At 43.4% G+C, this 26,253-nt stretch overlaps 1 protein-coding gene across 2 annotated transcripts in view; it reads left to right on the forward strand.

Annotated features, from left to right (window-relative positions):
- The window catches only part of FBLN5 (fibulin 5), a 79,088-nt gene that overhangs the window by 23,489 nt on the left and 29,346 nt on the right, over positions 1-26,253 (forward strand). For both annotated transcript variants that reach the window (XM_045013493.1, XM_045013492.1), the window contains exons 3-4: positions 347-398; positions 1,515-1,745. In XM_045013493.1, the coding sequence (XP_044869428.1) occupies positions 347-398; positions 1,515-1,745 (283 nt within the window). The remainder of the gene's footprint in view (positions 1-346; positions 399-1,514; positions 1,746-26,253) is intronic.

Genomic DNA, 26,253 nt, shown 5'->3' on the forward strand with positions numbered 1-26,253 from the left:
CAGTCCAGTGGCCTATCCACTGAGCGCTAAGCCATTGGCAGACTAGGTATTGGTTTCTCCATTAGAGAATGACAGCCTGCTACTGCTGCCAGCTTATAGAATTACTGCATGGGCTAAAGCAAGAGGTCTGTGCTGCAGTGCTGAAGGTTCTGAGTTCAAAGTCTGCTGACTTCCCATATGAGAGAGTCATGACACAGGTCCTTTGGAGAAGGGACTCTGTTCATTTTTTGCATATTGTACAGTGCTGAACACATTGCACTATAATAATAATCCAGATGATCACATGATTTTTTTTGTCATCATCCAATTTCACAATCACTGAGTGTCCTTTCTTTTCTTGTTTTAGCAGCAATGCACTAACGGGTTTGACCTGGACCGTGCCTCTGGGCAATGCTTAGGTAGGATTTTGACTGAATCAATTCATTTGCACTGGGGTTCAGACCCTCTGGCTTTGTTAAATTAATAACGTGCTACTATCTGTGTATTTTGGCTGAAGGATGCTCTCAGTGTCTGGCAAATATATATAAATTATGCACAAGCCTTTGGAAATTGTTCACTTGCATCATTTTTTCAATATGAAAATGTCATTGTTCAGACTGGGTGCTGTGCTTTTCTCATGGCTGTGATGACACGAGTTTGGGAGCTCAGTCTAGTTGCCAGAGAACAGGGGTTCAGTATCATAAATACCCACTACTTGCTACTTTTGGCAGCTTCAGCCAAGAGGCCAGGGAGAGTTCCTCTCACCCTCTAGTTCAGAATTAAGGTGCACTTTGGGGCAGTGCAGGGAAACTTGAACTTTGCCCATGGAGCATCATTTCTGTGGGTTAACAGAGGACTTCAGAGGGGCTGTCAATATAGCACCTTCCACATACGCTAACAAATAGTAAGTTAAAAACAGTAACATAAAAACAGAGATGCCCTGTCTGAGCTTCCTAGCAGTTCCACCCTCCCAGCCAAGGAAATGCTCAGATCCTAATAATCTCTCTGCATCTTTCTAAGGTCAAGACAAAAAATCCCAGTCAGAACAAAAAAGAGACCTGAACCAAATCCCCAGATTTGAACATCTCAAACTTTGTGTGTGGGAGGCACTGCGGAGTCCCAAATCAGGATCCAAGTTTCACAGCTGGGCAAACGAAACCACCAGTGTTTGAAATCTGGAGCTGAATGTTGTGGCTTGGACAGATCCATTAGGAGAAACGGGCTGTAGGATCAGTGTTTAAAATGAGCATCTATAGAAAAGAAAAGTGCTTGTTTTTTTCCCTGATTGTAAAGTAGAACAAGTAGAACACATGCTAGGTTGAAAATATGTGCTGTTTCCTGTTATGATGTGAGCTGACTTCAAAGTGAGCCTCTGCAAAGGAAGCATAGCTTTTCCTAACACAAACCATGTATCACATATTCAGCAAAATCCCAAGTAAACCGTATCATATGTGCTGTTCTGTGCATGTGTCACATTAAGGACCAATTGTGGAAATTGCTGATCTAATTGCCATTCTATTACTACATCCTTCCAGATATTGATGAATGTCGGACTATTCCTGAGGCCTGTAGAGGAGATATGGTGTGTGTTAACCAGAACGGTGGCTATTTATGCATTCCCCGAACAAATCCAGTTTATAGATCACCATATGTGAATCCTTATTCAAACATTTATCCACCACCTCCAGCTCCCAACTACCCCACTGCTACAAGACCTCTGATGTGTCGGTTTGGCTACCAAATGGGTGAAAACAACCAATGTGTTGGTAAGTAGTAGAATACTTTATATATTTTAAGGCTAGAAGGGATCACTGCAATAATCTAACCTCTTGCATAACTGAGGCCAATGTTACACACTAATTCTTGCTTGAAACCTGATAAATTGTGGTTGGACTATAGCATTTCTCATAGAAGGACATATGTTATGCTGCTTGTATGGTCTTAGTTCAGGGCAAACAAAGGTATTTTCTCCAGTCTGCATGTTTTCCTTAAAAATGAAAATCCATCCTGTTGATTTGAAAGATGGCTCTGTCAGGTGATTCACTGGTGCATACAATATATGAATTTTCACCATCATGAGTCTGTCCTTGAGAGAACGGAGGGTCTATGTTTAAAGAACTGGAGTAGGACTTGGGAACTCTAGGTTCAATTCCAAGCTCTGCCACAGACTTCCTGTGTGACCTTAGGCAAGTCTCCTAATCTCTGTGCCTCAGATCCCCGTCTGTTGAATGGGTATAATAAGACTTCCTTTCTCCCACCATTTGTCTGCCTTGTCTGTTTAAACTGTAAGCTCTTTGGGACAGGAACTCTCTCTTACTATATGTATGTATGTATGTATAGTGCCTAAAACTAGTAGTATTACTAGGATAACTTCAAGGCCTCAACTAAAAATGGACCCCTCTGTACTAGACACTGTACAAACATGCAGTAAGAAACAGTCCCTGCCCCAATAGAGCGCTGATCCTGTAACATGAATAAAAAATAACTATTCTTACTGTTGCCTCCATTTTGTAGCTTTTCTAGAGGTGCATCTTTTGGGCTTGATTCTGACCCCACGCACACCACTTTTACCCAGCTATGATGCTTGCTATCCATGGAATTACTCCTGATTTACATTAGTTTAAGTGAGAAAGAACAAACACCATTTTTGTTTTTTATTTGTTTTTTTCTAGCTTCAAGAGTACAGCTTGCAAGCCAAATTCTAAACTGACATAGGTGTAGCAGACATAATGCCACTAAGTAGCAGAGTTACTTTGGTGTGAAACCGGTATCAGAGAATCATAGAATATTGGGGTTGGAAGAGACCTCAGGAGGTCATCTTGTCCAATCCCCTCCTCATCACTCTCAGGCTCCAAGTGTTCTGTTGTGCAGGAGTCATGGGTTCAGCCTCTGTCATTGACTCAATGTGCAACCACTATCTTTTGCTGCACCTCAGTTATGCCACCTGTAAAATGGAGATAAGAAGTTGAAAATTTTCAGTCAAAAGTGTTGGAAAATTTGGGTTTCAACAAAATGATTTTTTCATGAAAATGTCTGCTTTCCATAGAAAAATATGTTTTTCATTGAAAAACAATGCCCAAATCCGGAAATATTTCTATTTAGATATGCTGCTTCAATGCCTCATAGGAGTTGTAGTTCAATTTCCTCATGTCCCTGTTCTTCTCTAGGAGTTCAGTTCTCTCTTCCATGATGCACTGCTTCCCCTCTCCAAGAGGGGAAACCCTGGTGCATGATAGGAGATGTAGTCTGACCATCCAATAGAGAAGAATGGGAACTTAAGGCATCCAAACTACAATTCCCATTAGGGAAGCATTCCTGAATCAAAATATTTTGGTTTTCAGCCAAAATATTTCTGGATTTTGGCAGAAAAATTTTTGTATTTGAATTTTTGCCAAAAAATTAAATTTTTCATGGGGGGAAAAGCCCATTTTTTCAACCAGCTGTAATAATAATAATGGAAGTTGTGAAGTTTAATTAATTTTTTGCAAATAGTTTTGAAATCCTCAGATGACAGGTGTTGTGAGTTAAGTATAGTATTAGTCCTACTGACCCTACTGAATTAATTCACATCATTTTTGATGATGATATGGCACTATGAAGGCCAATGCTCCTTTCAATCAGCACCATTCCAGTGGAGCCACCTGGAGTTGTGAATACAGCAATTAATTGCTAGGGGAGGCTGTGCTGAATGCAACCACTGACCAGAATAGCTGGGAAAAGATGGAGAGCGGCCCATCAGAATCACAATTAGCTGGAAACATTTTCTGAACCTCCCCATCAGGTTTGAATTGAGGCAGATAATAGTTAGTGTTTGTGTAAGGACAAAAAACAAAGCTTAAAGAAAGAAAACAAGACCTCGCCACAGCCATTGGGTCTCCACTGGGTTAGACTTTGTTTTAAACTGTGTGTTATTTAGTGAAATGCTCTGGAGACAATTTGTGTTTCACTTTCCTGAGATGGGAACGGAAGGCACCTAGATAGACAGTATAGAAGATTGTCACGCTACGCTGTAACATCCATGAGTTCCTCTGCAGTAACTGTAGGGCCCATTTTAGTATTTCTTGTACATCCAGAACACTGTATTTTATGGAGGTAAAGTTCACCCTTGCACTGGGGGACAACACAAGGCTTATGTATCACTTAGGGTTTAAACCCTCAGGGTTTAAATAATGGATTGGGCTTGTTCTGATCCTCTGCATAGGGGTGAATTTCACCAGGCATACACAAGAAATGCTGAACCAAAAGGGTGCCTGAGCCATAAAAACAACTGCTAGTGTCAGTGACCCTTCAAGCTGCCCCTGCCCTTCCCCACTTGTCAACGTTCCAGGCCCCTTGAAACCTAGGACAGTCTTTTACAATGAAGTTTTCAAAAGTGCTCACTACGAGCCTAACCACTTCTATTGAGGTCCATGGGACTTTTGGCCATTGAATTCAATGGGAGCGGAGGTAGCCTAGTGCCCACTTGTTCTATGGAGTGTAGGTTATAGAAACTCTCTCAGATCACATTTAGGGTTTATAAGATACCCCTTTGCCAAACTAATGCAATAGAAATCTTTTCTTTACTTTTTTTCTTTTTTTAAATTCCAGTGGAAACGTTCTTTTTAATGAATGAACCATCCCCTGACAAACCTGTTTTCACTATCCAAGCTGAGAGAAATGCAAGAACATTGTGAGCGGGTCTGTCTATCCTAGGGTGACCAGACAGCAAGTGTGAAAAATAGGGACAGTGGGTGGGGGGTAATAGGAGCCTATATAAGAAAAAGACCCAAAAATCAGGACTGTCCCTATAAAATCGGGACATCTGGTCACCCTAGTCTATCCCATCCTGGCAATTGGTTGGTGAGCCAACCCTCACTTTGCCTTAACTCTCCAAGGAATGCACACCCCAGGTGGTTCAAATAATATTCCCCCTCCTAGGGGCTGATTTATTCCAACATAGCTAAAGATAAACATAAGTAGTTCCTCTCCTGGTCAGCATGAGTTCACAAGGAATCAATCCCTTTCTAGCCCTCCAGCCCTCATCCTTTCTGGCTGGAGTCACAGGAGCAAGGTGAACAGATTCCTTCCCCAGTCCTGCCACGACTTGGCTCTCCTCAATCCTAACGCAGTCCTCACCCACAATCCTGCAGCCAGAGAGCCTCCCTGCAGAGCCTCTTGCACTGGGTGAAAAGCAGCCCCTCTTATAGTATACACTGCTTCTGACTCCCCTCCTGAGTGTCTTTTGAAAGTTTGAGTCTCTCACTAACAGATGTTGGTCCAATAAAAGACGGAGACAATCACCTACCTTGTGTCCATAATACCCAAGGACTAACACAGCTACAGGAAACCTGCATGCTCTAGAAAGAAATTGCTATGGCCACTTACAGAGCAGAAGGGGTTAACCCTTTCCCTGCTGGTCTAGGCCTGGGGCTTCTGCACCGTGTCCCAAAGGGAAACAAACAGCTTACAGGCAATAAATGAAAGCTTAAGTGCTCTCAGTGTTAATAACCTAAGAGCTGCTGTTAGCACCACAGGGAAAGATATTTGTTTTCTAGAAAGACAAGCAGGCCAACAGAGAATCTGTCCTCATCTTGTATATTCTGTCTGTCTGTCTATCTAAAGATATGTGTGTGTATATATATTTGGCATTATTATTAAAGCCCCAGCTGCTGGAATGGTGATGTTGCATAAAAATACTGAGCTTTCATTTAAAAAAATTAAGTTTCTAGCCCTTGTAGTTGCAGAGAAAAGCTGGAAAATAGGACCCAAGTGCCACCTGAAGCTTCAAAAATCACCAGGCATAGAAAAAGATACCAGAGGGTGGTGGTAATTTTTAAACCTCCTGATTCTTTGAGGACTGACTCATGGTTCTGAACACTTGGGGCATGTCTACTTTACAGGATTATACCAGCATAGCTAGGTCACCATAACTATGCCGGCATAGCCCCATAGTGTGTACACACAGACAAAACCAATGGAAAGGGTTTTTTGATCGGTATAGGAACAATACCTCCCCGACTGATGACATTCTTCTGTCCATCTACTTGCATCTACATTGAGGTTAGGTCAACACAACTATGTTGCTTAGGGGTGTGGATTTTTCATACTTCTGAGTGATGTAGCTATGTCAACCTAAATTCTAAGTGTAGACCAGGCCTTGGGGCTGGCAAAAGCAGTGTTCATTACACCAGTAAAAAGTGTGTGTAACTTGCTACTTAGAATGGGAATGATTTATGCCCACTCTGCACATTATTCGCACTGGTGTAAACAGCAATCTCACCCAAGAGCTCTAAGCTGCCAGTGTCCCTTTTAACTTGTATAATTTCTGACTCTTTTTTTCCTTTCAAATTGTAGACTGCTTAACTATCATAATGCCCCTTTTGTTAGAGGAACTCAGTCCAGGAACCGTTGGCAAGACTGGATTGGAACTAGAGCCCGTGTTCTTGCATTATACATTCATAAGCTGAGAGTTCTTTCCAATTTCCCTTCACTCCACCCCACCATTTCCTGATTTACAATGATTTTTAAAACATGCCTGAAGTATAGATCCTTCTGGGCATTGTAGAAAGATTTGAAACTTTTGTTTTTACTATTTTTATCCCATTAACACGTCTGTTGAATGGGAGGAGCCAGGGATGGAAAAGGAGAAAGAATCAAGGAAAGCAGACAGAAGCAAGAGAGAGCTGTGGTTTTAGCTCAGTGGGGCTCTGGTTCAATCCTCAGTGCTGGCAATGATGACAGCCATTACACCAGCACAGTTGCAAGAGTGGGTGGCCTGGGAAAGGGTATTATCTGAGAGAGGGCATAATTCAGTGCTTCTCCTGAGTATCCTGCACCAGCAAGGTGCCTATGAAGTCCTGCCCATCAGCTAATTCCACCCCTCCCCCACTGTCCCCTAGTGGAACCTGTAGGGGAGAGAAATGATGTGAAAGCTGCCTCCCAATGGTGTGAATCAGTCCGTGGCTGAAGCGTCTGTGTGTGCTGGCATAAACTGAGCACTCTGGGGTTAAGATTGTCATCCCCTTTCATGCCCATAAACTCCTGTGCAGAAGGAGCATGGTCTAGTGGTTAAAGCGCAGGGGAGCACTCAGTTTGTGTGTGAAGGTTACTACTTATATAGGAAGAAGCAACTCCGAACCAAGAAATATAATGAGCAAGCCAAGAAAGCTTCATGTCACTAAGAAAACTGGCATCTCTGGAACACGCTGCAAAAAAAGAGCTGGCCGTCTGGGGATGGTGAAGTGTAATAGTAAACAAGAGTATATCATCCTGCATATCAGTGCCTTACTGACTAATTGTACTGATGTGTGATGATGTGGGAAGAGACAATAAAATAAACTCACCAGCAGCGGAACCACAGATTAACTTGTTTCAGCTAAGGAGAATCTTGATGACAGAGTGCCAAATTCCACACTCAGATATGGGTGTATGATTCCTGTTGGCTTCAATAGGATTTCAGAATCTTGGAGCCAAATTTGTCCCAGTGAGTTAGTTTAATCGAATCATGGGCCTAAGCCACATGTCCCGGCTCGGATACAGAGCTGAAGCATCCCAAAGTTCAGGGCTGTTCTCCTTCTGCAGCATGAGTACGTCTTACTGACAGTGATGGTCTGGAACTGTTGCTGCTGCTGTTAAAGTCTGATCCCATTTTTATCCCAGGAGATGGTTGGGATTCAGCTGGTGCCAGTAGAAGTGGTGATGTCAATCTGGGTCTCTCTCCCTGGCCCAGTCTGGTGAGGGCATCTCTCAGGATTAGGGTGACAAAGGCCTGGGGTGATGGTGGAGGTGGCAGCCAAGATGGTGAAGCTTTCTTAAGTAGCCTCTGTTTGTTCTTCCTTCATTTTCTCCGCAAATCTCTTTAAGGACCCAAAAAGGATGTGATGGGAGAAATAGTTCAACTACTCACTATTTTGTCCTCCAGTTAGGGCTAATATCTGACATATCGATTCTGGGCCATTAATTTCCAGTTCCACATCTGTTTTTACCAAGCATGATTTCAACAGCCCTTGAATCATGTCAATGTAGCCTTTTTGGTTTGGACTAATTTAGTCTTTCTGTCTGATTCTCTTGCACCGGTTTATAACATTAATTATTGAAAGCAGCTTGACTTACGTTCCATCAACATTTGTTACTCTAAGTTATTGTCACAGCTACTGACCTTCCATATATTTTTTTAAAATTGAGGTCACACTTCAGGTAAATTGGTTGACCCAGTTATAACAATGGGACCCTTCGCTAGGTTACTTGGAGCTGCTCCCTATGATTGCTGAGTTGCATCTGTTTATAGTAATTTCTTTAGCTGCTTATTGGGTGGGTGACTAAAAGTTTTTGGGGTTTTTCAGTATGTTGGTGGGGAGCTGGTTGTGGGTGCTAGAGCTGCTTTCTGAATCTGCTGAGGAACAGGACAATGAAACAAAGGAGAGTGTGGGCAACTGGTTGAAAGGGAAGGTGTCACCCCACAGCATACAGCACAGGACCCTGCATTCAGGCTGGGCAGGCACAGCTTTGTAAGCATACATGGGGCAGTTGGGCATGAGCACTTCCCTATGTAAATTGGGATCCTGTCACAGCCAGGTTCACATCCCCATAACTGAGAACTCTTAATCTCCTTAGAATCTGTTATTCTTCGCTACTCTCTGTTCTCACTTTGCAAGCTCCAGAGTCACCTTGCTGTATGATGCATTGACATATCAGGTGCAGACAGCTCAGGGAACTGCAGATCAGATCCTCTCCACAGTACTGCAAGGGATAACCTCTGCACAGTGCTGGCTAATATGTTGGCTCGCATGCCACAGCTCAAGCGAGCATGGTCTGTGAGTCAGGGGTCACCTATCTTTAGACTCCCAGCGGAGCAGCTTGTATGCTGCAATTGGCAGCAAGGACTGGCCAGTGGGAGGTTACACCAGGTTCAATTGAGAGGAGTAGCGTCTTGATGTCCCAGCCCACCATGTCTTTTCCTGCAGCAGAGGACACATTGTGCACTGCGTCAGCCAGGGCAGGATTTGACCCACATTGTTAATCTCTAATTGATTCCTTACACTCTTTGTGGATCCCTAATTTTATGAGGGACTGCAAGGCTGTTTGCTTTCAGTATGTCTTACTTTTCTCTCACTTCCAGAGATTGCAATAGGGCCAAATCAGTTAAAGTCAGAATGTGCCAATTAATTCTGTCTGCTCTGGGAGTGGATTAAATGAGCACCACTTTATGGGCTAGCTCTTAAAGTAAAAGAATGAACAGGTCATTCTGGCCAACCAATTACAGCATTTCTTTTTCTTGAAGCCATGACTTGATCTTGGAAGATCTGCCTGAGTCTTTCTTCTCCAATCCATCAAGTCTGAGACTTGTTCCTTTCTCCATTTTCTAACTTGACTCTGGCCAACAGTCCATACATAACATTCCATTGAGACCTGAGGGCTTCCATGTTTCCTGAACAATTCTCTCTCTCTGTCTCTCTACCCTTCGGCAGCATAACGTGGGTTACTGTAGTCTGAAACATATTGGAAGCCTTATTCATTTTCACTGTAGTATCAATGCAGTGCTTAGCCCTGCATAAGGCTGTGTCTGCAGTGTCCGGAGTGCCTAGAGATGGCAGGATTCTTGATGACATAAAAGTCATTGTTATTCTTGGCTCCTGCCTTATATTTCTTGGGTCAGCTTCGTTTCTCTCCATTTGGCTCCAGGCTGAAATTGGCCACAGTTATATGTCACAATCGAGATGTTTGGCCAAAATATATTAAAATATGAATTGGCTCTTTCACAAATGTAAATCGTCCAGCTCAGCCATGTGCTGTGCCAGACTGTATAGGCAGAGTAAACGTGCTGGCATTGCTCTTGTGTTTTGTCCCTAGGACTTAAGAGGCCATGAGGAAGCTGCAATGCAGAAAAATAAGAGCTGCCTTAAATTGTGTGGAGATTAATATGCTCTAAACTTTTCATCCACCAGTTCACTGGTTTCCCACTTTATTATTTAAGAGGTGTGAGAATGTTTTAAAGAAAATAAATTTACTAGCACATGCATGAGATCTATACTGTCCCAGCTCTGTTCAGTAGAATACCAATTAGTATTCCAGCCGTGAGCTGAAGGGGCTGCCGAACAGGAACAATGGGTCAAACCCAGAAGTCCTACTCATTCTTGCTTTCCTGTCATGTAAGGGAGTACAATTGCACATGGAGGAAGGACTGTCTGGTGGTTAAGGCACTAGCCTAGGACCTAGGAGAGAGAGAGAGAGTCAAATCCCTGTTCTGCCATAGACTTCCTGTGTTACCTTGGGCATGTCATTTAGACAAAGATTTTCAGATGTCACCAATGATTTTTGGGTGCCTCAGTTTGTGTCCAACACTAACACCTTAAAGGGGCCAGATTTTTGGAGGGCAGGTGCTCAGAACTTCTGAAAAATCGGGCCCTTGGAAGGTGTCCCAATTTAGGCACCCCCAAGTCACTAGCCATTTCTGACAATCTTGGTCCATGCCTCAGTTACCCCATCTGTGTAATGGGGATAAGAGTTCCCTACCTCACACAGGTGTTGTGAGGTTAAATACAATAAAGATTGTAAGACACTCAGATCCTGTTGTAATGAGGACCATATCTACCAGATAGACAGATAGGGCCTATGGTACTGAAGAAGAGGGATAGATAATTTAATATAAAATGGGCCAAATTCATTCCTGCTATAACTCCACTGAAGCCAATGGAGTTACACCATAGATGAATTAGGTAAAGCATTTGATACAGTACTATGAAATACTAATTCAAATTAGCTTGAACATAAACTCTGTCACATGGGTTGAAAGCTTGCTGGAGGGCTATAAACGAAGGATGATGATATCTGGCAATGACCTGAGCAGAGAGAGGTTTCTAGGGGTGCTGCAGGGACCATTATCAAGTCTGGTCTTATTAAATATCATCTTTAATGATCTGAAAAAGAGTGTTCACTGGCTTCAGAATGGTGTTATTGGACATCCTCAGCCCATGGTCATATTCCTCCAGTCTAATATTGCTCTGTATCACTGTTGTTGGGATTATTTGCAGCTGGCTCTACAATCCAGAGGGAATCATATTAATCATTGATCTAATAGCACATAGCTGCAAATATGGCATTTGAATGGCTGGTGGTCATCTTCTACAGTGTGTGTATATTTGAGAGTCTTTGGACCTGCTAAAGTCACACAGCAGATAGCCTCCTCTTCACTGAAAGTTTCTACAGCTTCAGTCATAATGTGTGCTGTTGGTTTTTTTTCTTCCTGGGGTAGTTGCAGCATTGGGCTATAAAGTGGTTGTTTCCCAAACACCTTGCATCCTTGACCACAGGCAGGATGTTTTTCATTCTGCCTTTCATGTTGCATTCCACAGCATACACCCCGATACAGTGGATTATGATGTCCTCATTCCCAGTTGGTCTATCTCTGTTCTGCCTCCTGGGTTCCTCTAGCTTGAGCTTGTGTACTTGTTCCACACCAATAGCTGTTATCATGTTGATCCTTTCCCTGAACAGTTCAGCTGCCCTTACTATATGAGGGCATTTCTCTAGGATTAGGATTCTCTCAACAATCTGGGATCCCAATACTCAAGCACCTTTCTCAGCGGTTCCAGTGTTTTGGGCATTATTATTGACAAAAAAGGTTACCTCATTTTCTCATCTTTATCCCCCTACGGACAACTGTTTATACAGACTCAGCTCTTATTTCCACTGTTTCCATGCTTGTGCAAGGTTTATTGTCTGGACTTTCTGCCTACCTGGTGGGCTGTCCCTCCATGCCTATTTGCTCTGCTTCTAGGTGATGCTTTGTTTGCCTGTTTTTCACACTCCCTGCTGACGAGTCTCACACCACCCACTGCCACCATGTTTCATGTGTTGTGTTCTGGATAATACCCTTAGAGGATTCCATATTTCTAAAACTGAACTGGCTCTGTATTAACAGCCATTTACAGAGATGCTGCAGTGACAACTCGCATTCTAGCCATGGGCACAAGGACTGGCATCCAAGTGCCTCATCCAAACTCTTCCCTTCTGCACTCTATGTTCCCCTCTCCAAGTTCCATGCAAGTAGCTGCCAAAGGGGTTAACAATGCATTAACTATGGGTCCAATACAGTGCTTGTTAAGTCAATGGGAGTCTTTCCCTTGGCATTGGCTCAGGTCCTATATCTGCAGATAACACTAAATGGGAAGATTTTGTGAACTACACTGTGGGCAGGGGAATAACCCAGAGAAACTTAGGACACATCTACACAGCAGATTAGAACCTGCAGTAGTGAGTCTCAGAGCTCGGGTTTACAGGCTTGAGCTTGCACTGTGGCGCTAAAAACAGCTGTGTGATGTGGCTTGGACTGGAGCTGGGGCTCTGAAGCCTCTGCCCCATCCCTTGGCTTCCAAGTCCCAGCTCCAGCATGAGCCCAAACATCTACACAGCTGTTTCTGGTGCCATAGTGCAAGCTCAGCAAACCCGAGTCTGTAGCCCTGGGCTCTGAGACTTGCTGCCATGGGTTTTAAAATGCAGTGCAGACATACCTATAAAGAGGTTATAGACTTTCCTTCCTATGGGCAAGATTTTAACAAAAGTAAATTCAACCTGGACAAATATATGTAGGGGAGGGAAGGAGAATCCAAAACCACGTCTATTTAATGGAAGAAAGAGTAGGAGGCAGCCGGAGGGCAGAACCAGGGCTGGAGGTGGGGGCTAGCACCCCCATTTGGAAATATTTTAGGAGCTGAACTATGTTTCTGCCCCTGTGTGTTGGGCTGGGGATGGAGCAAGTAGGAATTGGGCACCCAGTGGGGGGAGCTGGTCCTGGGCCAGGCAGCTCCGTTCCCTCCCTGTTGCTGCAGAGCATCTTCTAAGTGGGCTGGGCACATGCAGAGGTGCTCAGTTGTGGGTCAGTGTGGATGAAGCTGGAGACACTGCAGCCAGGACTGGGGAGGGAAGCACAAGGTCTGGAGCTGCCGGGCACCCAGGATGGAGCCAAAGCCGGGTGACATTGGGAGCTGGGAAGCAGACAGTAGAGACAGCAGAGCCCCTGTGGGGAGCAGGAGCTGGGCACAGGTAATAGGGAGGTGGAGCTTTGTGGGGAGTTACCCCAGGTCCCCCAGATTCCCCACTGCCCTATCTTCCTCCCAGCTCCCTCCACTACCTCCCCTGTTATCCTTTGCTCCCTGCCAGGGCCTGCACCCCAAATATACATCTCAGCCCTTTTTCCCACCCACCCCCATTGAAAGCAAGCTTCTGCCACCTCCAGAAGGCAGTAAGGCCAAGCGGAGTCTTGGGGTGCATGGCAAGTTACAATATCACATAGCAGCAAAAAATTCTATTGCATGTACTGAGGTTTCACATCACAGAACAGGGAGTACTTCCAACCACTGATGGTAATGGAGAAGCATAGGGACAATGTTTTTTTAATTATTTTTTTTTAATCTGAGACTTCGGAGAAAAGGTTCATAGCACACAATAAGGTTTTATAGCCTCCACATTTAAAGAATTTAAAATTATGCTTATTGGGCCAGATTATGGTCCACATTAAATCAGATTTCTGCCACCCTGGTGGAACAAACCAGAGTTAAAGCTATCTTAAGTGGCTAACTGAGGAGTATTCTAGTGTAAGAGAAATCCCAATGTGCTGTAGAGTCCACTCCTCACAGCCTCTAATGTAGGAGCTGGGTCAGAGGGAATGAGATGTTCTTGGAGCACTGTAGACTCTGGCAATCCTCAGCTGTTGTAACATCTCCCTGGCAATCTTTGCAGCTGGGCATATTTTAGAGCAGCTTCGAGGCTATGCTAATTTATGCGTGGGGATGAGCCCAGTAATAAACCCAGCATATGCTGCTGGTGGATCACTGAACATTGCAGCTGGGACTTTAATCCAGTAGCCGATTGCGGTCCTTTGCATTTGGTGGTGTAGTTTTGTGAAGCTAAATACCAGAACAATTATTCCATTCATACTTTGCCCTTATCAAGTAAAACTCTTGTTAAAGTAAATGAATTGTTTGTCTGAGTAAAGACTTCAGAAATTGGCCCATTTATATTTTCAAAGGGCTTTGAGCTTCTCAGAAGGAAGGTGCTATATGTGCAGTGTTGTTGTCAAAGTGTTATCAGGAGTAATTTTAAAACATAAGACAGATTTTTAGGTTGGAAAACCTAAGGAGTTTGATGCCCAGTTCCCATTAAAATGGATGGGGATTGGATGTCCAAATCCCCATGGCAATTCTGAAAGTCTCAGGCTAAATTTGAAGCCAGACAACTTTGACATGTAAACATATAAGTGGATTGTAAATGTAAATCTGTGCCCCAGGTTTCAAAGATCCTGCACCAATGACCAAGCAGAACATGTGAAATGCATTTCAGTTCTGGAGGTGATATGAAATTGACATGTCCTGAAGTTATCATGGAACATCCCCAAGCTGAAATCTATTAAAATCTCAAACTCCTGTTTGGAGGCTCTTTGAGATCTTTGAATGAAAGACAAAATACAATGATGACAATACTTAGCACTTATATTGCACTTTTCATCTCAAAGTTCTTTATAAATATTTGCCAAATAGGCCTTACAACTCCTGTGGGATGAAGAGGGTAGTGTTTTCTCTTTCTATCGAGGGATGAATTGAGGTACAGAGAGTTTGTCCACAGTAGGACAAAGGTTCTGAAACCTAGGGTTCACTTAAACCAGCTAAAAGGTGTTAAAATGGCAAACTGCCCTGTCTACAGTAGGGGTGAAATCCTGGCCCCACTGAAGTGCAATGGAAGTTTTGCCATTGATTTCAGTGGAGCTAGGGCTTCAAAACATGTTTAGCCCAGGGTTTCTCAAACAGGGGTCGCCGCTTGTATAGGGAAAGCCCCTGGCGGGTCGGCCCGCTGTGTTTACCTGCCCCGTTCGCAGGTCTGGCCGATTGCAGCTCCCACTGGTCGCGGATCACTGCTCCGGGCCAATGGGAGCTGCTGAAGTGGCGGCCAGTACGTTCCTCGGCCCGCGCCGCTTCCAGCAGCTCCCATTGGCCCAGAGCAGTGATCCGTGGCCAGTGGGAACCATGATTGGCCGGACCTGCGGACGGGGCAGGTAAACACACTGGGCTGGCCCGCCAGGGGCTTTCCCTATACAAGCGGCGACCCCTGTTTGAGAAACCCTGTGTTAGCCATTTTGTCTTAGCTATCACTGTTCAAGACAGTCCTAAAAACACCTCAGACAAGGGTCGGCAACCTTTCAGAAGTGGTGTGCCGAGTCTTCATTTATTCACTATAATTTAAGGTTTCGCATGCCAGAAATACATTGTAACATTTTTAGAAGGTCTCTTTCTATAAGTCTATAATTAAACTATTGTTGTATGTAAGGTAAATAAGGTTTTTAAAATGTTTAAGAAACTTCATTTAAAATTAAATTAAAATGCAGAGCCCTCAGTGTGAGTGCCACTGAAAATCCGCTTGCGTGCCGCCTTCGGCATGTGTGCCCTAGGTTGCCTACCCCTGCCTCAGAGGAATAAAGGGGTTGGCAAGGGGAGTGGATTTGAAAGTTCCTGTGCTCTAGTATGGTGATTAAAAGTTTGCTTTATAAAAACCTAATTCAAGGATAGGGGCTCATCCATCTCTGTAGTAAGTCCAACTCTCTGAGGCCTGGTCTACACTAAAAAGGGGGTTTGAATTAGGGTACGCAAATTCAGCTACTTGAATAGCGTAGCTGAATTCGAAGTACCCTAATTCGAACTACTCACCCGTCCAGATGCGGCGGGGTCAAACTCCGCGGCTCCAAGGTCGACTCCGCCACCGCTGTTTGCAGTGGTGGAGTACCGGAGTCGACTGCGGCGCTTCCGGAGTTCGAACTGTCGCGTCTAGATCAGACGCGATAGTTCGAACTCCGAGAAGTCGAACTCACCGCGTCGACCCGGACGGTAAGTGTAGACTAGCCCTGAGACGCAGTAGCTAGGTCGATGGAAGAATTTGTCTATCGATCCAGAGGGTCTCAAATGGGGTGGGGTGGGTGAGAAGCTTTTTTGGGGAGGGAACCATGCCGTGCACATTTTATCCACAGCAATGAATAAGTATCAAAGCTCATTGCTCCAGACATATTAGGTCCTTGGATGGCGCTGTGCACTTGACTCTAGATGGTGCTGCGCATTTTGACGGATTTCTGTTAAGCTTGCATAGCATTATACAAAGTCGTTGCCATCTGTACAGTAATCCGTTTGCTACGATGTGGTGTGCACATTTAATTGTAAGAATCAGCCACAAACACAGTTTTGCTTGTGCTCTTACTGCAATGGATCATTGGCTCTGTTTGAATCAATGCCTTGCTGTTTTTAATATTTAGTGAGATGCATGTTGATTTGTTTTAATCGATGTACGTACTTGTGTGGCGGGAAGGAGGGCATAAACTACTACAGACATAAAGAAGGAGGGCACAATCAAATAAGTTTGAGAACCACTGTGGTGACCTAGCAGTGTTTAGGTCAAATTAATGATATCACACAGGGCGTGACATTTTTCACAGACCTGAGTGATGTAGTTAAGCTGAGCTAACTCAGTACTGCAGACCATCCCTAAGTATTGCTATTGAATAGGACGAATTCATTAGAGTAGTGGATCTTTCACAATCCATTATAACTGATTTTTGTATAGTGTCAGAAGTTTCACACTTTACTCTCTGTACATGCATAATCAATCTATTTCAATGGATAATAGCTTTCATCTAGAGTGTTCTCTGCATAAGACAAACTAATCCAACTAATCGATCCCACACTCAAAAAGAAAAGGTATTTTACAGCCATTTATTTGTGATTCAAAGGGACAGTTACAGGAAAGCACAGAGAGCATGCTCACCGGTAAACAAATGTAAACACACATACCTGTATTTCAATTTCTTGAATTAGAAACCCAATACGGACAGTTTCCCCATCTATCACCCAAACCAATAATAGACGCAGTCAGTTAAAACATTAAAATAAAATAAGGTTTCTTAGGATATAAAACCATATCAGAAACACTTGGGCTGTCATTGGTCCGTTTACTCCTCTGAAGTGTAGGTGGACTTTGAGGTTAGTGTTATCTGCACAGTATAATTGAAGATGTTGCATTCCCAGCATGTGGTGGCTTTTTTACATGAATAACTATGACAAAAGCCCTTATAGCTCAAAGAGGTTAATAAACAAAGTGCTAAGACAAAGGAAAAATGCAGTTTTGTTTTGACAATGGCAGGCTCATATAATGATGGAACATGTGCTAGTCTAGAATTACAGCCTGCTTGATGGAGAGCCAGAGAAATAGTTTGCTTCAGAAATAATACTAAATGGCCTAGTCAACAAGTACTTCCAAACTAGAGCTGATCAGGAATTGTCTGTCAATTCTTTTTAACTGAAAATGTATTTTCTGCAGAATTGAAATTTTCTGCAGGAAAATCTAAATGTTTTGTTTCTGGTCAGGTCAGCCTGAGTCAAAACATTTCCTCTTGTCTAATTAAAACATTTTGGCTTGGGTCGGTTTGACATTAATCTGAGTCTTCCTGAGCTGCAGTCATGTGCCTTATGCTCCTATACTCCCCCAGGGGCCAGGCTCCCTGGCTGAACTACATCTCCTGTGATGCACCATGCGGCCCCTTCGGCTGAACTGCATCATGGGAGATGTAGTCCAGCTGGGGATCCCAGCCAATAGAAGAGAATGTGGGCTGGAGGCCACCATACTACAAATTGTGGAAATAAATGTTGAACTGATCTGAAATAGAATGTGGACATTTCAGAATCAACATTTTTCAGACTCTTGGTTCCCCAAAAATGTTGGTATTTAACTTTTTGTTCCACATCAGAATGGAAACAAATGTCAGCCATAGTCCTTTCTTACACTTGCATGGTGTAAGGTTTTCTGTGCTCTAAGCACCCCACCGCCTACTTATGTAAAATAATTTGGTTGATGTACCAATTTATAATGTACAAGGAGAAGTAATTGTAGAATTAGGATACGGGGCCCCAATCCAGCAAAATATATTAACACATTTAGGCAAGTGAGTAGCCTCATTGACTAATTTTTGTGCTTAACATTTAGAACAGGTTGGAAATTTCTGAATTATGGGCACTTTTCATAAACATTCTTGGGAAAAAATATTCACCTTTATTAAAGCTATTCACATGCTTGAGTGGTTTGATAGGTCAGCACCTGCATGCTCAGGTTTCTGTCTTGTATTTTGCCCATTGAACTTGTTCTTGATCATTATTTTTACAGAACCCAGCATAATGGGGCCCCAATCCTGCTAAATATTTACCTTTAACAATAAATTACACAGGGGCTGCCCAAAGTATGTGATACTGAGAGCCACATTGGTCACAAAGATGGCACCTAATCTGCATGTAAATGTAAAGGATTTTTTAAAATAAAAATAAATGTGCTTGGGCTTGGATGGGTAGATGAATCAAAATTACCTTTTTTTTAGTTTGGTAGGAATAAAGCTTTGCAATTGATCGGCTTTGACCTCAGGTTTCCGAAGGTGAAAAGTCAGTGTATTGGTGCAGTGATTAAAGCTCAGTAAGGGGAGTCTGGAGAGCTGGATTCTCTCAATCTCTGACACAGACTTACTGTGTGACCTTGGGTAAATCACTCAACCCATCTGTGCCTCAGATTCCTGATCTGAAAACTGGAGAATGCACTTTCCTACTTCACTGTCACTTCCTGTTTCTAAACTGTTGCCGGATAGATGGTTACACAGGAAAGTGAAGTATTAACAATAACCTGAAAGGAAGAGCTTGGGTCTCCTTTTGCTTATGCTGGTTTACCAGCAGCAGAGCTATGCTGTCTTCAGTGAAGTAATTTCTGATTTATACTGAGTGAGAGGATCACCAAGGCCCTCATGTTCAACAGATTCATTTTACACAAGCACCAGAACAGGGGAAGAGGATCTGATCCTTTCTTTTTTGAGTCATCTATGTTGTGGGATATTAAGCTGGTCCAAACTGACCTAAGCGAAGCTTAATTAGGCAATCATTTCATGTGCTGCACTTTGAACCCTGTCCCCTACCTCCAGGGACGGCTCCAGACCCCAGCGCGCCAAGCACACACTTGGGGCGGCATTTTGCTGGGAGGGCAGCAGGCAGCTCCGGCGGACCTTCCGCAGTCATGCTTGCGGGAGGTCCACCGGAGCCGTGGGACCAGCGCACCCTCCACAGGCACGTCTGCAAGAGGTCCCCTGGAGCCGCGGGACCGGCGACCGGCAGCGCGCCCCCTGCGGCATGCCACCGTGCTTGGGGCGGCCAAATTCCTAGAGCCGCCCTGCCTACCTCGTTGCACTGACGGGAGTCATAGGTGCTAGAACTATGGAGGTGTGTGTGGGGAGGTGTCCGCACCCCATGGCATGACATGGTTTCCATCATGTACAGGGTTTACAGTTTGGTTCAATGGCTCTCTGCACCCCACTACAAAAATTGTTCCAGCACCCCTGACAGGAGCTCCATTACCATGCAAAACTTGGCAGCCTCCTCAGCACCACTGTGTTGTACCAGGCTGGCTGCTGGGTGAGAAGGAAGCAGCCTTGGAAGTTGGTGTAATATACCCTCTCTTTGCTGCTGGAGGCTGGGAGCATCTGCCAGTTTTTGCCAGTCCAAAAGTCTTGAAGGTTTTTGTTTGAATGTATCCATTTAAAGAGAATTCAGTAGACGGGGGAAAACAACTGAAATGAAATGTCTCTCTTCCACGGGATCCCTATTCTGAGATTGGGGAAGGAGGGTATAATCAGCTCTACACATCCTCATCACAACAAATTAAAACAAGATAATAACTCCGTATACATTCATTTTTCATTCATTTGAGAAGGTTTAGATCCCGTTTGGCCAGCAGCACTTTTAGGTAGACTGTGGCTAGGAATTCCAAGCAAATGTGGCTCAGTGACTTTAAACCAATACGTGCCAAATCTGATCTTAAACCAGTTCTTATTTGAGTTGGGATTGTAGGCATTTTCCAACGATCACCACTGCAGAAACAAATCAATAGGTGGCTCGTTGTGTACATAGTTAGAGGGGAATGTTGCTCAACATGCATAGCTCTTTTCAATTAACAGTAATGAGGACACAGCTGTCTGAGCCTGAAGCTAGTATTTTCAGAGAATAATTCTCAAGGATTTTTCCTCCTCCATTGGCTTCTGTCCAGTACCAATTCTTTGCTTACAAATGAACCAAAAGGCCATGATGTTTAGACAAGAATTACCTTGGTTTGTGGCGCTTTTAATATTGTGGTAAAGCCTGTTGGCACATGGCCAAACTCAAAATCAAATGAAATTTGAAAAATAACATTCTCCCCTGATAAGTCCTTAACTTCCACAAGCCCAAGCATCACAATCTTCCAACCAAGCAGGAGTGGACAACACCCTCTTTTAGGAACCCATCAAGTCTGCTCCTAAAGCAGCTGGCAGAGGGATATGCAAGGCCCACTCTTTCCGAGAATGAGTACACAGCTCTTGTAAAACTCCGAGTGCCTCCAGGCCTGGAGCATTACTGGTGGAGGCTGAAGCTCAAACTTTGATCCAGAAGGATCTAATCACTAGGCTACCTAGAACTGGCCAGCACTGCAGACAATTTGAACTGCTGCTTCCCAGTCAGAAGTGAGCATGTCTCGCCACCCTCCCTGCAAACACACAGTGGGTGCTGCTATGTTATTTTCCTTCTTTCCTGAAAGAATTACCTGCTATTTATCCCTTTTAGAACCCTGCAAAATGCTAACTGACTGACGGAGGTTTTATCAGCTGGGTTCAGGGCAAGCGGTATCAGATTGCCAAAGGAAGACAAAACATTGCAACCTTCAGCGTAGATGAATGTAGCTTGCACAGAGCAGGGGTGTGATGAAGCTATCTACAGCCATAGCACCTTGGGCTGGGAACCTTTTACATCTCATAACTACATAACTTTGGATCTCGTCAGTCCCTGAATGGGATATCTCCAACTAAAACCAAAGTATTGGGAGAAGTAAGTTTGTGATTAGGTATCACATAGCCAATTCTCAGCATGGTGTTAGAGCAATGGTCCTAAAACTTTTTCTGTTGCGCCCTGCCCCCTTACTTGTAATGGAGTCTGTCCGTGCCCTGGCCCCAGGAGCTGGAGCTGGGGCCGGGGCCAGAGCCAGGGCTGGGAACGGAGGTGGAGCCAGGCTCCAAAGCTGGGGCTGGGGCCACGGTTGGAGCTGTGGCCTTGGCCAGAAGTGGGACCATGTCCAGGAACAGAGCTGGGTCCAGAGGCCAAGGCTAAGACCTGGGCCCTGCCATGTCCCCCCAAATGTTTGCCTGTGCTCCCCTAGGGGGAGAACCCCACAATTTGAGGACCACTGTGTTAGCGGGAACTTCCAGCATTACAGTGGCCTCTGTTATTTGCATCTGTACCTGAGGTCCTGATCTCTTGTGGACAATAAAGACCCCATGGCACTTTCTGGGAATGTAGCCTCAACATCCAGACTGAATTCCCAATGTGGGTAATTACATCCTGCATACCTGAAGTTTCTCTTGCATTTTTAATGGAATCACTCATTTAATATCTAGCTAAATGGCTAGGTAGTATTCCTGCACAATGTTTAAAACAGCTGGCACATTTCTCCCCAGAGGCGGCTGCATTTCAGTGGCAGGGTCCATCACGGTGAAAGATATCATTATCATTACTTGCAACTTGATATTTGCACACATCTGTTTTCTTGACTACCTTAATTTCTATTTAATATCTCCTTTGGGTTGGTTTCTTCTGATAAACTGTACTTAAAAATATGTCTACTCCCCTTTCCACTGGCTATTGTGATCTATCAACAGCCTCTATCATCTTTAGCCTGCCAAAGGAACTCTTGGAAAAGGAGCTCTTAATGATTCAGTTAAAATGTGCGGTCAAGAAGTTCACTCATTAGAGGAAATGTAAACTGACCACCAATTGGCTAAATCAGTTGGCTGGACTGTTTGTGCTAGTGATTTCTCCAGGCTCCCTGGGGCTTGAGAGCAGTAATAGCAAATCTGTTCTCTCCGCCTCTCCCCCACCCACCCACCCACCCACCCACACACACACACACCCTTTTCTCATGTCCTAGTCCCTAATGGAAAAGTCTTATAGAATTCAATAGGTGATTAAGCCAATAGGAGTCTATGGAAATGTAAACGGGTTTTATACATATTACTCTAACATCCTATATATTTAACAGAGGTTTCGATAGGTTCTTTTAAAACCATGCTATAGAATTAAATAGTAAAGCTATAATTAAAAGCTATAGGAAAGTTAACATTTTTCTGTTGAGTTCTATAGGACTTTTCTATATGGGTTGGTCTTTCTGTGTGTTCAGACCCACATTTCATACCATGCAGCAATGGAATAATATGCCCTTTTGCTAGAAGTATGTGCCAAGACACTGAAATAATTAATATTGTGGTTGTCTGTGCAACTTTGGATTCCAGCTGCAACCTCTTTCAGCTACCATTGCTGATGCAATAGAAACTGTCGTTCAGTAAATAACTTCACAACAGCTGGGAGTATTCTATCCAAGCACTCATCTGGCTCCCATCACTGTAGTATTCAGTACAGACCTTGGAGTCCTGCGGTGATATACTTATGTAAGTGTCAGACATTATGACACAAAATTGATGTATTTATTCAGCTGAATAAATACAATTTGTTGCTGATGAAGATGAAAAGATGGAGATGCAAATTTTCTGCTAATTAATTTAATGGGATTGGTACACTGAATATTATAATAAATGTTCCCCACCGCCACAGGACATCCTGCTCCCTACTGTTCTGTCACATTGTGGCTACTCAGAACTTCACCGAGGGAGCAGGGAAATAACTAAGATCCTTGTGCTCCAAAACTAGGCCACTAGCACTTGAGCTATAACACACAGAGAGGCTATTCTGATTCCATCTACTCCAGACTAATGGCATGCCTGCGCTCTAGCCAGTTTATTACATACTCTTATTTAGACAAAAATCTTCCCGGACAACATGGGGTTCAAATAATTTCTGATCTTGATATAACAAATCTGTGGCGACACAGAACTGCACAAGTGTGAGCTTTTTGGTGAGCAAGGACTGCCTCTCGTCATGCATTTGTACACGATGGGCCCTACCCTGGTTGGGACCTCCAAGCACCATTGTAATATAAGGAACGCCAGCAGCAGAGCAGAAAACACAGCCTCTCACCCATTGAGCTATTGCTTATTATCATCATTATTTCTGCAGTGCTGAAAGGGTGCTAGCTAAAGGAGACTCTCCATTAGCTGTCAGAGATATTGAGCCTAGGACACACAGTCAAGCAGTTCTTATATTAGCCAGTAGGAGCAGTGCTACACATTAATGATTACCAATATTCAGTGTCCAAACTCAGGCTGCCCATCTATCTATAGAACTGTGTTAGCCCTAGCAATCAACTGTTACTATAATGTAAATGGGATGCAGAGCTAAAATGAATTCAACTGTCAAGGGCCAGTTCTCAGACCCTGAAATTTGCAATTAAACAGGTGTATAGGGAGTTGGTCTTGGATAGTTTCCAGTCTCAGCTGGGCTGGCTGTCCTTGGAAAATAGCACTGACCCCACACAGCAGCAGTTTGAAGTTGGCTTCAGTCTGCACTTTAGGAATGTGGCATTGTTATTTTCCCCTTTCTTATCAACTGTAATTATCATGAGAAAAAAACCTTCTGAGAAAACATGTGATTTCACTGTGTAAAAATCTACTACCAAGGAAATTATTTTCCTCAGTGTCCAAAAAAGGAATGGTGGAGACATTTAGGGAAAGAGCTTTGTTCCAAATAATCTTGGAACCAATACTCATGTCCCAGAGCTCGTCTGTTTAGTCCTGGCTTGTGATTATTCCTATAAACAACAAGAAGACATTCGTTCTATTTATTGTTCTAAAAGTGAGCTGCCAGTGTTTTAAATTACCAAACCAGTTCTGTTAGTTAGGGAGGTGGGAAATGATGCTGGGAACCTGCAGCCCCTCAACTTGTTGCAAGAACATTGGAAGATGCTTCCCTAGAACCCGTGTAAGCTCCCATAGCCATGTTGGTTTAATGGTGGGAGCCGGCGGGGGTCGGGGGGAGAGGAGAAATAAAACACCCCTGAATCAAAACATCTAGAAGAAGGGATAGTCAGTCTGCACTTGTCTTCTCTATAACATACATCCACTGCTATGCAGAGCATCCCCCCTCTTATGACTGGGCCACACCTAGTCACACACACTTACACACTCTTTCTCTCTCTAAAACAAACATCAGCAGAGGAGCTAATCATTTTTTGTATGAAAAGATTTTTTTTCTTCCAAAATTGGCCCTCTCTCAGAACCAGAATTTTTCAATAAAAATTGTTGATGTTGTCCCTTTGACCTGACCAGTTTAGACAATATTCAGGGCCTTAATAAGCTGTTTCCATTAGCAGATGTTTCTTGGGTGCAGCCCTGTTCATTTACAAAGATTGTGCACAAAGTCCTGTTTCCCTGAATGCCGTAGAACAAACACCAGCATCTTCATCAGCAGCAAATTGTATTTATTCAGCTGAATAAATACAATGTCAATTTTGTGTTATAATGTATGACACTTATATAAGTATTTCTCCCCAGGACTCCTAGGTCCGCACTGAATATTATAGTGATGTGAGCCAGATAAGTACTTGGATAGAATACTCCCAGCTGCTGTAAAGTTAGTTAGTGGACGACAGTTTCTATTGCATCAGCAATGGTAGCTGAAAGAGGTTGCAGTTGGAATCCAGAGTTGCACAGACAACCACAATATTAATTATTTCAGTGTCTTGGGACATGCTTCTAGTAAAAGGGCATTGATATTATCCCATTGCTGTATGATATGAAATGGGGATCTCCAAATCCCTCCATATCACTGTTCCATTTCAGTGCCTCTCATGATGGCCTCTCCTGCTTTCTAACTTTCTCACACACGTACAACACTTGCTAAAATAATTCCCTAGGTCCAGTGTTTGTAACTAGTTCCAGAGATCTACTTCTGACTACATGACTGAGCCCTGCTGAGGATTAGCCATGCTGCCAATTGCCTATGGCAGTAGCTTCTATTGTCTCCAGCTACCTCATTCCAATAAGGGGTTTAATTGCTCCTTCCCATTAGCCTGAAAGAAGGGTGCTTAGAATATCCATTGGCTTTAACCAGGTGTAGGATTGAGGGAAGCCATTAACACCTTCTAGAATAACAATATTATCAGCATTTTCTGATTTTTCAAAGTTTTCCAGGCTTAGAAGGAAGAAAGAGAGGGTGATTGTTATGTCTATTTCTGACTACTCCAGAGGAGCTCAGATATAATGGTGGTGGGGCTCCTGGGTACCTAGGTAGATAATATGCCTCTCTCATGGTAATTGATTTATGAATTTTAAATCAGAAGGGACCATTATGATAATCTAGTCTGACCTCCTGCATCGCACAAACTGTAAAACATCACCAATAATTTCTACATCAAGCCCCTGGTTTGTGACTGAGCTATAGCAGATCTATTACAGTGTCATTGCATTCCAGGATATTCCAAGAATCCCATCTTGTGGGAATGACATGGGTTCTTTGTTCTTAGATGTATGACCGCAATTGCATATGTCTCTGTTAACACGGGTTGTTCCACAAGCTCACCTTACCAAGCAGTCTGTATAACTGACTTGGCCCTACCATTATTACTACTACATCAATTTGTGTCATTGGCCTTTTACCAATGATTTAATATTTTCTTCCAGATCATTAATAAAGTTGTTAAATAACACTGCACCGAGAACAGAGCTGTGCAGGGCCCCACAAGAAACACTCCCACTGTCTGATGATTCATCATTTACAATTATTTTGAGATCTGTCAGTTAACTAGTTTTTAATCCATTTAATATGGGCTACATTGATTTTGTATAATGCTAAACTGACATTATCCTATTCTTCCGAACCCTTTTATCAGGGGTTTTCTCTCTATGCTGTTGTGTCTTGTTATATTGTTGTTACAAGTGATCCTGGACCCAATCCTGTGTTCTTTGTGCACCCGAGGCCATAGAAATGAAAATAATCATCATGCATTCTGTTGAGGAGTAGCATCATTAGGGAGGGATGGTAGCAGCATCCTGTTTGATTGCTATGTTTTCCTTTTTATATTTACAACATATATATTTTTACATGCTTGCATGCATTGCTTTTTTAAATAAAAACCCAGTGAGTTAATGTTCATTTGAATTATGGACGTCAATACAACATTTTATTCATTATACTATAATGTTGATTTCCAAGGTACCAATCCCCACAGCAGCCCCGGGCCTCGATTCACAAAGGGGACTTAAGCACTGCAACCCTCAGTGTCTCACCACCTAACTCTTTAGAGACGTTGCTGCCCAGT

The sequence above is a fragment of the Mauremys mutica genome, chromosome 4, assembly GCF_020497125.1.
Source record: "Mauremys mutica isolate MM-2020 ecotype Southern chromosome 4, ASM2049712v1, whole genome shotgun sequence".
Classification (NCBI taxonomy): Eukaryota; Metazoa; Chordata; order Testudines; family Geoemydidae; genus Mauremys; species Mauremys mutica.